A 12,071-nucleotide genomic window follows, 5' to 3' on the forward strand; every position below is an offset into this window, starting at 1 on the left:
CTGCGCAGTGGGCAGGGGGTCTGTCCGTGGTCCCGGCCCAGGGGCGGACAGGGTCCCTGATCGTGCAAGTTTCACACTGGAAATGTGTGCTCTGTCCATGCACACTCGTTATATTTACAAAGTGCTGTGTCAGCGTTTTGGAGATTTTTATCTGATAGTCTTAACAGAGATTTAGAATAGGTGCCTCAGGGTTACAGATGACAAAAGTGAAGATGGGGGAATTTCGTGTGTACCCACAGACACATTTTTTCACGCACACACGAGGTGAGGTCATCTGAATTTTGTATAACTCTTCGTTGTTTCTTGATTGTAAAAGGAATTCTTTGGGGTCATTATGGAGGATCTAGAAACCACATACAATAAAGGAAAAAATGATTGATAACCTGTCACCACTACTATATTGATGAAGTTATTTGGAGTCTTTTCTTTGCCTGACATGTTTTTGTGTACTCACAGACATTTACAAATTTAGGTTCTTACTATAGAAACAGGTTTATATCTTTGTTTTTTAATCACACAACTAGGGGCTTCTATTGAGTTATTGGATATATATATATTTTTTTTAATCCTCATTCGAGGACATTTTTTCATTTTTTGTTCAGATAGAGCGGGAGGGAGAGAGAGGAAGAGAGAGAGAGAAACATAGATGTGAAAGGAACACATCAAGTGGCTGCCACCCGCACGACCCAACCAGGGCCGGGGACAAACTGCAACCGAGGTACGTGCCCTTAGAGGGAACCGAACCTGGGTCTCTCTAGACTGCAGGCCGACGCTCTAACCGCTGAGCCAAACCAGCCAGGGCGAGTTATTGGATATTTTTTGAACATGTAGTTCTAAAAACAATTACACAGAGGTACCCATTTTAATCATTCTACTTGTGTTAGAAATTCGAGCTTCTTCCAATTATTCTGTTATTATAAATAACACCGTGATGAACATAAGTCTTTGTGGACATCTGTGCTTACTTTCTTCCCGGGATTTTACAGAGACAGTGATTGGCTTCCAGGCTGGAGCTTGCCCACAGGGATGCTCCTGCAGTCCTCGGTACTGGTTTACTATCACTTCTTAACCACGAGGAAAATGTTATTATTTATGAAATAATATATATGAAAATATATTATTTAGAGATAAGTGAACCCTTTTGTGTTTAACTTGAAGAATATTTTGTTTTCTATTTGTTCTTAAAACATTATATAGCAAAGTCCTACCCATCTTTTTCTTTTTAATCTTCACCCGAGGACATTTTGCATCTTCAGAGAGAGCTGGAGGGAGAGAGGGAGGAAGAGAGAGAGAGAGAAACAGTGATGTGAGAGAGACACATCGACTGGCTGCCACCTACATGACCCCAGCCTGGGCCAGGGACAAACTGCAAACGAGGTACATGCCCCTAGCGGGAACCGAACCCGGGTCTCTCAGGTCCACGGGCTGACGCTCTAACCGCTGAGCCAAACTGGCCAGGGCCCTACCCATCCTTTAAAACTGCAGACATTATTCTGCCCAGCCCTTGTGGCTCAGTGGTTGAGCATTGACCCACACACCAAGAGGTCACCAGTTCGATTCCCGGTCAGGGCACATGCCTAGGTTGTGGGGCACATGCCCAGGTTGTGGGCAAAATCCCCAGTGAGGGGCATGCAGGAGGTGGCCAATGTTCTCTCTCCTCAATGTTTCTATCTATCTCTCCCTTTTCCTTCCTCTCTCTCTCAAATCAATAAAGAAAAAAATTTTAAAAAAAGACTGCAGACATTCTGATACCATCTGTTCTTGGTGACTGGTAACTCAGGATGAATTTCTCTTCTCTGTGCCTCTTATCAAAATTAACATCTTACAAAGCAGTCTCATTGCTTGTGTACGTGTCTAGTTACAGCACTCTCTGCCTTGGTGACTTGGTAGGATATCCTTGAGAGAGCTTGTCCCCAAAGCCCCGATATTACCCTGGACAAGTAGTAAGTGTTCGGCATTTGCATATTATTTAATTCGGCCACAGCATGTCAGATAACCAAATTCTTCAGTGGTCTTTCTCTTAGAACTTGTCGCAGCTATATACATGACCCATCCCTCGCAAACAATTCCTGTCCTCATTGAAGGGACCCCCTGTAAGGCTCGTCTCTAATGTGGACTTTTGCCGCGTACTTTCTGGAACAGTGTTTATGTTCTGACCTTCAGAACTTGGTTATTCTTACACGTGAAGGTTTGGGGATGTTTGCAAAGGTCAGCACCCAACCTTCCTCAGTGTGGCACCACGGCCCCTGTTTCCACATGTGCAGCTCAGTGACCTGGAGAAGAAGCACGCCATGCTGGAAATGAACGCCCGGAGCCTGCAGCAGAAGCTGGAGACCGAGCGTGAGCTCAAACAGCGGCTGCTCGAGGAGGTGAGTGGGACACTCCAGTTCCACGGAGCCGGGTGGGGTTGGAAAGTGAAAGTTGGTTTTGTCCAGGTGGCCGGGACCGAATTAGATGTTCACATTTTGCAATGGGAATTTTTGAGGAACAGTAGGCGGTCACTTAATACTTTCTTGAAGGCATTTCACACGTTAAAGAAAAGGCGTCACGGAGGTAGAGGGTCCCTGTCATTTGTGTCTTCCCCCAGGTGCTTAGTAGAGTGTCGAGCTCATGGTGAGTATGTGCCCCGTGGATGTTTATTAAATATGCGGGTGAATGAACATCGAGTTAGATTGTTCTTAATATCCAAAGTCTATTAATTTTTCAGGCTGATAGAACATCCAAGCAGGGCAGAGACTTGATCAGATTATGCTGAGTACCAAGTTTCATGAAGACTTTTGAACATTCGGTTAATTCAATTAAAAAACAATTGTGCCCTGCCTTTGAGACAGAAAATGAAAAGCTCTCGCGATCTCTTAATAAACCCGTCCCTTAGCCATTTCCTTGTAGCGGAAGTCTGAACATCGATAATTAAAGTGGTAACTCCTTCCCAGTCCCGAGCAAAGCCCTCAGTGTCGAATCACTGAAGATTCTGCTTTGTTCATGAGAATGGGCCAACCAGGACAAACACGTGTATAAAGGCCTTTAGCGAGAGGTTGGACTCCAGGGGTGTTCTGGTGAGCCCACAGGGAGCCCGGCACTTTAGTTAACCGGGGCGCCTCTTCCGCTTGATTGAGGTTTTATGGGGTGGTCCCCTCGCTGCCAGAGGGCTCTGCTGGTGAAGTCATTCTGCTGTGCTGTTTTAAGTGAAAACATGTGGTGAAAATTTTCCAGGTGACTATGGAATGTTTGACAGAATACTACTTTAAAAAATACGGGTGGGACTTTGAGAAATAGCAGGAGATGGAGGTGGTGACATTTGGGCCACAATGTGAATGAACTGAGCACCACTGACCTGCACACTTTTAACAGTGGTCACAGTGCTAAGTTTTGTGTGCTGCACAGTTTGCCACAGGAAAGATTTAAATAACATTAATTGATATATGTAAATGGGTGGGGAGTTGACTAAAGGCAGCACTAAGAACAGTAATAGAGAGTTCAGTCTGCTTTGTGGTCACATAGAGAGTGTAGTCCTTTACCTGGAATGAAGAGGCGCTGTCCCTGCTTTGGGCACAGGCTGGAGACGAAGAACAGAGGTGATGAGTGATGGCGCCTGTCCTGTTCTCCTCCCAGGGAAGGAGGCGGGCCCGGACAGCTCAGGGCTTTGGTCCGAGGTTACGCGGTGAGTCCGCGACAATGCTGGGAATAGGATGCGGGAACCCTGATTCAGTCCCCTCATCCTCACTTCTAAACCACACATGGACACGCCCAGTCTCCCAGTCTGTGCCCTACAGGTTGCTTTTTGAGCACAGACATCAGCTGACACTGAGTTTGAGGCAGATTTCAGCTGAAACCACTGTGAAACGTTGAGCGATCTTTATCGTCCCGATGGGGCCAGGATCCTTGGTTGCGATGTGCACCCTGCAAGCGTATGACCAAGGGCTTACCCCAGCTGTCCTTGTCCTTAGGTGCGGAAACTTGTCCTTGGGGCCAGAAGCAGGTCTCAGAGCTGGACAGGATGTTGTCTCACAGTCCACATTGTCAGCAGTAGCACCCCTGTTCCTGTCACCTCACCCCTGACAGATGTTACCGACGGGTCTTTTTCCCAAATCTTTCCTCTTGAGCCGTGAATGACCTCAGAAGCTTTCCCACATGACACTTGACAGCCGCTGTTAGTCCGTTGGAAGTAATGCCTGAGAAAGTCCATTTGCTAGTCCTGGTCAATTAATTTCCTGTCCAAGGCAGAGAATCCCTTCCCCAGCATTCCTCACAGCTGGGTCTCATTGAGCCCCGGCCCCGATGCGGTGACTTTGGACATCCACCCAATTTTCAGCAACTCAGCCTCTCACAAAATCTTCTTTTCTGTCTTTATTTTTTGTTAATCCTCACCTGAGGATATTTTTCCATTGATTTTTTGATAGCATGGAAGGGAGGGAGGGAGGGAGGGTGGCAGGGGAAGAGAGAGAGAAACATCAATGTGAGAGAGACACATCTCTTGGTTGCCTTCTGCACAGCCCTGACCGGGGCTTTTGATCGAACCTGCAACCCAGGTATGTGCCCTTGACTGGGAATCAAACCTGAGACCCTTAGTCTGCGGGCCGATGCTCTAACCACTGAACCAAATTGGTCCAGGCCTAACTCTTTCTTACTTTAAACTAAAGCCTATAACTTCCACCCATTGGTTCCATTAGGCTGAAACATTTGCAGATAGAGCGTAGTCTGCTATTGCCAACCAGGATAGCAGATTAATACTGATTACTTGATTAGCCAAAACATCTGGTGTTCAGTGAGCACTTACTACATGGCAGGTGCCTTTCTGAGTACTTTACACGAGTGAACTCTTGCGGTCCTGTGACAGTTCTGTGGGATAACTCCTCTTATCTTCATGACAGTCAGATGCCTACCTCACTCTCCCACTGCAGATCACTTTGTCTTTTCTAAACGAAACATCTCAAGTTTGCGATGTTCTTTTCTGGTAGATCGATCTTTCCAACGAGGGTTTCTAGGAGCCCCTGTGGTCTGAAGAGCACGGGTACAGAGGCACATCTCCACCTCCCTTCAGGACTCTGCAAACCTCTGCCAGAGCCCCAGGTTCTTTGGGTGCTTGATCACGCCACCGACACCATTGTCTTGTTAAGTCACCATTGACCTCTCACAAGTTTTTTTGTGGACATCTTTATGTTCTGTATTTATTCAGTAAATTAAAAAGAAATACCACCTTATTGAACTTTCTCTTATCAGTTTTCACCCATCCTTCAGCCACCAGGGTTGTTACGGGCTCTGGTTTCTGTCATCCAGACCCTTCATGCTTCCTCCCAGTCACATGTCACCTTGTAAAACTGTTGGACAGATCGAAGCACATAGCCAAAGCCTTCCCTTCAGCCTAACACAGACCAGGAATAGCCTCCATTTGCCTCTCTCTGGGAAGCAGGTAAATGGTTTTAAAAACATTTTATTGATCACAAATGTCATTCTTATTTGCTTCTTTATCGTGGTAAATAAGCAGCCCATTCCTTGGAAAGTGAAGGGAAGGTGGCTGTGTTTATTCTAGAAAAACATCTTGGGCCTGGCTGTCACCAAACACACTCTTTGTCCCCAGCACTTGTTTCTCTGCTTCCTGCCTGGTAATTAACGTTGTCCTAAAAATAGTGGGAAGAAACCGAGGAGGGTAATTTGCAGAAGAAATCACTCATGCTGCGGGGGATGATAGCTCCCTTGGATAGGTTATCTTGGCTGTTTTCCTTATTTAACAAATAATGTTTATTTTAGGGGATTCTGTGGTTCGATTCAGAGATACCAGGTTGGCTCACAGGCCAGGTAATCTCTGGTTAGTAACAGCCTCTCTTGCCTTGTGGGGGACTCACAGGGGAGGGGCTGGCGGAGAAGGTGGGAGGAAAGGCAGGTGGGAAAGGGGAGCCCCTGAGCTGGATGGAGGGAGGAAGGACAGAGGAGGCGGAGAGTGTTAGAATTCATTACGCATCTACTGCATGCTCAGCACTGCACTCAGTGTGTTCACCAGTGAGGGGAGGTGTTATACCCACTTTCAGATGAAGAAACTGAGGCTCCAAGAGGCATGTGAGCTGCCCATGGTCATATGACTGATAAGAGTAATATCAGTATTTAATCCAGGGTCTCTAACATTCCAGAGCCCAGGTTCGTTTCCTTATGCTGTGATGCCCCGAGGAGTCAGATACCTTGAGAGGAGGGTAGAAAACATGAGCAGTCAGACAGAGAAGGTCAGCACGTCCCGAGGTTGGCAGGAGCTCCCGGGCTGCGGGGTCTGCGCACTGACACTGGCCTGTCTGCTGGGAGAGCCCAGGGTGCTGCAGGTTCTGAGGTCAGCAGGAGCTCCCGGGCTGCGGGGTCTGTGCACTGACCTGTCTGCTGGGAGAGCCCGGGGTGCTGCCGGTTCCGAGGTCGGCAGGAGCTCCCGGGCTGCGGGGTCTGTGCACTGACACTGGCCTGTCTGCTGGGAGAGCCCGGGGTGCTGCATGTCCCGAGGTCAGCAGGAGCTCCCGGGCTGCGGGGTCTGTGCACTGACACTGACCTGTCTGCTGGGAGAGCCCGGGGTGCTGCATGTCCCGAGGTCAGCAGGAGCTCCCGGGCTGCAGAGTCTGTGCACTGACACTGGCCTGTCTGCTGGGAGAGCCCAGGGTGCTGCATGTCCCGAGGTCAGCAGGAGCTCCCGGGCTGCGGGGTCTGTGCACTGACACTGGCCTGTCTGCTGGGAGAGCCCGGGGTGCTGCATGTCCCGAGGTCAGCAGGAGCTCCCGGGCTGCGGGGTCTGTGCACTGACACTGGCCTGTCTGCTGGGAGAGCCCGGGGTGCTGCATGTCCCGAGGTCAGCAGGAGCTCCCGGGCTGCGGGGTCTGTGCACTGACCTGTCTGCTGGGAGAGCCCAGGGTGCTGCAGGTTCCGAGGTCAGCAGGAGCTCCCGGGCTGCAGTCTGTGCACTGACCTGTCTGCTGGGAGAGCCCAGGGTGCTGCAGGTTCCGAGGTCAGCAGGAGCTCCCGGGCTGCAGTCTGTGCACTGACCTGTCTGCTGGGAGAGCCCAGGGTGCTGCAGGTTCCGAGGTCAGCAGGAGCTCCCGGGCTGCAGTCTGTGCACTGACCTGTCTGCTGGGAGAGCCCGGGGTGCTGCAGGTTCCGAGGTCAGCAGGAGCTCTCGGGGTGTGGGGTCTGCGCACTGACACTGGCCTGTCTGCTGGGAGAGCCCGGGGTGCTGTGCGTTGCTCTTCATTAGCCCTCTGCCCTCAGGTCTGCAGAGGGTTAGGCTGCTGAAGGAGGTTTCATCAGCAAGTGTGGTTACACTGTAACCCAAGGGTTGGAGGAAATCAAGCAGCGTCTTGTCGGGATGGTGCCTCTTTTCCTGCTTTTTACCAACAGGCATTTTTAGGAAAGAGCAGTAAAACAGTGCCTTTATAGCCTGCGCTATTTTTTGGTTGATTTCCATTACAAAATTTGGAGAAATTTCCAGCACAAAACCATTTCCAATATAATAAACTGAAAATTTTTTGTGGGTTTTATCACCACTTGCACTAAATCTGGGGTCTTCCTCTTCCTCCCTCCCCACACCTGATGAGGTGTCCTTTAAATTAGAAATTAGGTGATTCCCCTTTGTCTGTCCCCCACAGCCTGGACAGTGCTTTCTCCTAACAGCAAATGAGATCTTACAACCCGAAAATAAGGACACATTGGAACTGAGTTGTCAAGGCGCTAAGTCGCATAGCCTTAGGTGTCAACTCAAATGGCTCACACTCTTAAAATACCAAAAAAGCCTTCCCTGGGACTCTTACTGGGGAGGCAGACCCCCAGCCCAGACCTCCTGTTACCAGGGGCACCCCGTGACCTCCTGGCCTTCAGAGATTTCTGTGCAAATTCTTCCCAAGTGTGCCTGCCTCATCTTGGAAAGGGAGACAGTTGGTAATTCTGGAATGAGATGACTTCAGAAGCCGAAGTCTCGGTGCCAGGCCTAAAATCAGTTTGGTGATAGGAACAGTGTGGGAACACTTGTGTTGTGAGTGGTAGAGAGCCTTTCTCTGGCCTTTCTTCCCACCAGCAAGCCAAATTACAGCAGCAGATGGACCTGCAGAAGAACCATATTTTCCGTCTGACTCAAGGGCTGCAAGAAGCTCTGGATCGGGCCGATCTGCTGAAGACGGAAAGGAGTGATCTGGAATACCAGCTAGAAAACATTCAGGTGAGGGCGGCAGGAGGTGTTCACCTAGACACTGTGCGGCGGCAGCAAAGCCATCTGGTGCGACGGTCACTGTCTCCCCGGTGTACCTCTCCCAGTGTTGCATTCGGAACATTTCCCAGCGTTCGGAGACGTTGGCAAACTTCTATAATGATTACCCCTGAGATTCTAATATTAACCACTTGCTCTTTTTACTTTTTCACCTATCTATCCATCCATCAGCCCCACCCCCCACCTTTTTTTTGGCTATAACAGTAGGACTAAGTAACTAAATACTGACGAGTGTGTTTGTGTTGAATTTTCATATGCTAGTGTCCTACCGACTTTATTTTTTTATTTTCTTAAAGTTCCAAATTTAAAAGGATGCTTCTTTCTGGGTCTGAGGTTATTTTTGTTTCCATGCATTTCAGGTTCTCTATTCTCACGAAAAGGTGAAAATGGAAGGCACTATCTCTCAGCAAACCAAACTCATTGATTTTCTGCAAGCCAAAATGGACCAGCCCGCCAAAAAGAAAAAGGTGGGTCGTCGTGTTGAAAAGCGGGGGGGGGTTGACATTTTGCCTGATCGTTATGATTCAGTGAAAACCTCAGTGACAGATAATCCGAGGAAAATTGAAGAAAACAAAATGACGTGTTCTTATTTTATTTTGAGTTGAAACGTAGGTTTTGAGATAATCAGAATAGCCCTTAAAGAGAGGATATCATTGTCAACTCTGTACTTTATGTTCATGGCCTTTAAGACTGTGCCTGTCTCTATTGAGACAGTGATTTTTTTTTTACCTAAGTAACTGGAGTGGGGATGATAGTAGAGAGAGGTTTACACATAGATCACCGTGCAGGACCCCAGAGGGGTTCTCTGCTCACGTGTACGGGACCCCAGAGGGGTTAGCAGTCACAGGTGTGGGATTCTAGAGAGATTACAGGCCTTCTCTGGGACTCCAGAAAAGACTGGAAATCAGCTGCCCCCGTCCTTCTGATGGGCTCGTGAAGAGACTGTGACCCAGAGGGCTGAAGTAACCTGCTTAAAGGACCTGATGGGGCAGTTACACCCTCCACCAAGTACTGCTGCTCCATCACTTTAAAGTTGTAGCAGACAAATTAAAAACTAGCCCAGAAAACTCCCCAAATAAACAACTTTGGACAGGGTTTCATATAATATAGATGCACATGAGAAGATTATTTCAATTGATTTCAGAGGTGGAGGAAGGGGGAGAGAGAGAGAAACATGGATGTGAGAGAAATACATCGATTAGTTTCCCCCCCACGACCTCACTGGGGACAAAGCTGAAACCTAGATATGTGCCCTGACTGGAATCGACCAGTGACCTCCTGGTGCATGGGACAACGCTCAATCCACTGAGCCACATCGGCCAGGGTGGAAAGATTTTATTTTTTTCATGTATATTTTAATTTTATTAAAAAAAATTTTAATTCTCACACGAGGATATTTTTCCATTTTTGTTCAGGTAGAATGGGAGGGAGAGAGAGAGAGAAACATTGACACGAGAGGGTCACATCGACTGGTTGAACGACCCCAATCAGGGCCAGGGGCGAATCGCAACTGAGGTATGTGCTCTTCACCGGAATTGAACCCGCGACTCATTGGTCCACGGGCCAACGCTGTAACCACTGAGCCAGACCAGCCAGGGCTATATATTTTTTTTTTTTTTAAAGAGGAAGGGAGCCCTGGCCAGTTTGGCTCAGCAGTTAGAGCATCGGTCTGCGGTCCAGAGAGACCCGGGTTTGTTTCCCGCTAAGGGCACGTACCTCGGTTGCAGTTTGTCCCCGGCCCTGGTTGGTCATACGGGTGGCAGCCACTCAATGTGTCCCTTTCATGCCGATGTTTGTTTCTTTCTCTGTACCGCAGGCCGACGCTCCAACCGCTGAGCCAAACTGGCCAGGGCGATGTTTGTTTCTTTCTTTCTCTCTCTCTCTCTCTCTCTCTCTCTCTCTCTCTCTCTCTCTCTCTTTTCCTCTCTTCCTCTCTTCCTCTCTCTCCCTCCCACTCTACCTGAACAAAAAATGGAAAATGTCCTCGGGTGAGAATAAAAAATAAAAAAAAGAAAGAGGAAGGGAGAGGGAGAGGGAGAGAGAGATTGAATCATCGATGGAGAGAAACATCGAGCGGTTGCCTCCTGCTCGCTCCCTACAAGGGATTGAGCCTGCAACCCAGGCATGTGCCCTGACCGCGGATCCATTGGTGATTTCTTGGCGCACGGGATGATGCTCAACCAACGGGGCCCTCACCGGCCGGGGTGGGAAAATGTTTTTTTTAATAAGTCCAACACCTGCTTCCCTGAACCGCTGAAGTCCTCCTACGAGGTTTGGCCACATGTTCTCAGTTTGCAAAGGTCCTAAGGAATTCAGTTTCCTTCCGAAGGTGCAGCAGCGTTTTCACAGGAGCGGCCTCTGCCGACTGGGCACACCCAGGGCTGAGGTTGGGCTCCGTGTTCTCGACGCTGTGTGTCCAGCGAGGGGAGGAGAGCGGCCTCGGAAGCGGCCTCCTGCCAAGTGGCGGCTGCCGGGGAAGGAGTTTCTTGCCTGATGTGTGACTGTGTTTATTATGCTTATAATATCTAATCTTTTTTATTTTAGCCGTGAACTGTTTGTTATCTGATTATGTCACTTGATGTAGTTAGGGCGATTCAATTTTTTTGTGTTTTTTTTTTTGGTCTCATTATTCCATGTTTTCCTTTTTTCTTCCATGTACAACATACGTTTCCATCTGCATTTTTTTTTTTTTTGAGTAAGCCCCTTGTTCGGCCATCGTTTTAGCATCCCATTGTTTTTGCTCCCGTTTTTAAAAACACTCATCTCTGTGTCTTGTAACTAAGCATCACGAGACAAATTCAAGGCAAGAGTGATTTCCGAACCATCTCTCCTGACTCCATCCTCCACTTCCATTTTTTGAGGATAAAGAATCAGGAAATGGCTCTCCTTCTTGGGAATGCTTAAGGAAGAGGTGGTGGCAATTCGAGCGTCTCTAAACCCTCCCGGTGAAAACTTGCGCACCCCTCTTTTCCAGCCGGCGGGAAAGGCCGGGGCTCAGTCTCCCCCTCCCCCCTTCACATGCCATTTTTACTAAATCCGCTTACAGTGAGTATGCTCCTGGCTTTCGCGGTGTGCTCCTCCCCAGTCAGCGTCCCTTTAGCTAGTTTAAAGTGCCAGTTTCCAGGAGTTAGGAGATATCTCTGTTTCCATTGCTAGGGTTTATTTAGTCGACGGAAAGAGGACCCTGCTTTGCCCACACAGGTTCCTCTGCAGTACAGTGAGCTGAAGGTGGCTCTGGAGAAGGAGAAAGCTCGCTGCGCAGAGCTCGAGGAAGCCCTTCAGAAGACCCGCCTGGAGCTCCGGTCCGCCCGGGAGGAAGGTAGGGTTCCCGGCTCTCGGGGCGCAGTGTCGGGACCCACTCCGGGAGAGCGTTCAAGACTAGCTCAGCCTCTGTATTTATGACCCACGAGCTTTCAGTGCAGACGTCCCAGGCTGGGAAAACCCATGGCACCCTCGGCCTTGCTGACTTGGTGCAGCGTGTGCCCTCTCGGTTAGGGGTCCTTGAGAGACAGCCCAGGGCGGTCCACTGGGCTTGGCCTTCTGGCGACTCGGCTGACCCCAGGGCGTGGGACTGCTCTCTCCCCAGCTGCTCACCGGAAAGCCACAGACCACCCGCACCCGCCTACGCCCGCCACCGCGAGGCAGCAGATTGCCATGTCTGCCATCGTGCGGTCGCCTGAGCACCAGCCCAGCGCCATGAGCCTGCTCGCCCCGCCGTCCAGCCGCAGGAAGGAGTCTTCAACTCCAGAGGGTACGTCTCCGGCCGTGAGAGTTGTGTTGACATTTTTCATCTTCATCGAGTAAGAAATGCAGACGTATGGTAAAAACGATCGATAATGATATT

General features: G+C 49.3%; 1 protein-coding gene across 1 annotated transcript in view; it reads left to right on the forward strand.

Annotated features, from left to right (window-relative positions):
- The window catches only part of CIT (citron rho-interacting serine/threonine kinase), a 159,263-nt gene that overhangs the window by 125,743 nt on the left and 21,449 nt on the right, over nt 1-12,071 (forward strand). Inside the window, exons 28-32 of the mRNA XM_036276369.1 lie at nt 2,265-2,369; nt 8,039-8,179; nt 8,587-8,694; nt 11,429-11,546; nt 11,814-11,978. Of these exons, the coding sequence (XP_036132262.1) occupies nt 2,265-2,369; nt 8,039-8,179; nt 8,587-8,694; nt 11,429-11,546; nt 11,814-11,978 (637 nt within the window). The remainder of the gene's footprint in view (nt 1-2,264; nt 2,370-8,038; nt 8,180-8,586; nt 8,695-11,428; nt 11,547-11,813; nt 11,979-12,071) is intronic.

Source organism: Molossus molossus, unplaced genomic scaffold (genome assembly GCF_014108415.1).
Source record: "Molossus molossus isolate mMolMol1 unplaced genomic scaffold, mMolMol1.p scaffold_m16_p_22, whole genome shotgun sequence".
Lineage (NCBI taxonomy): Eukaryota > Metazoa > Chordata > Mammalia > Chiroptera > Molossidae > Molossus > Molossus molossus.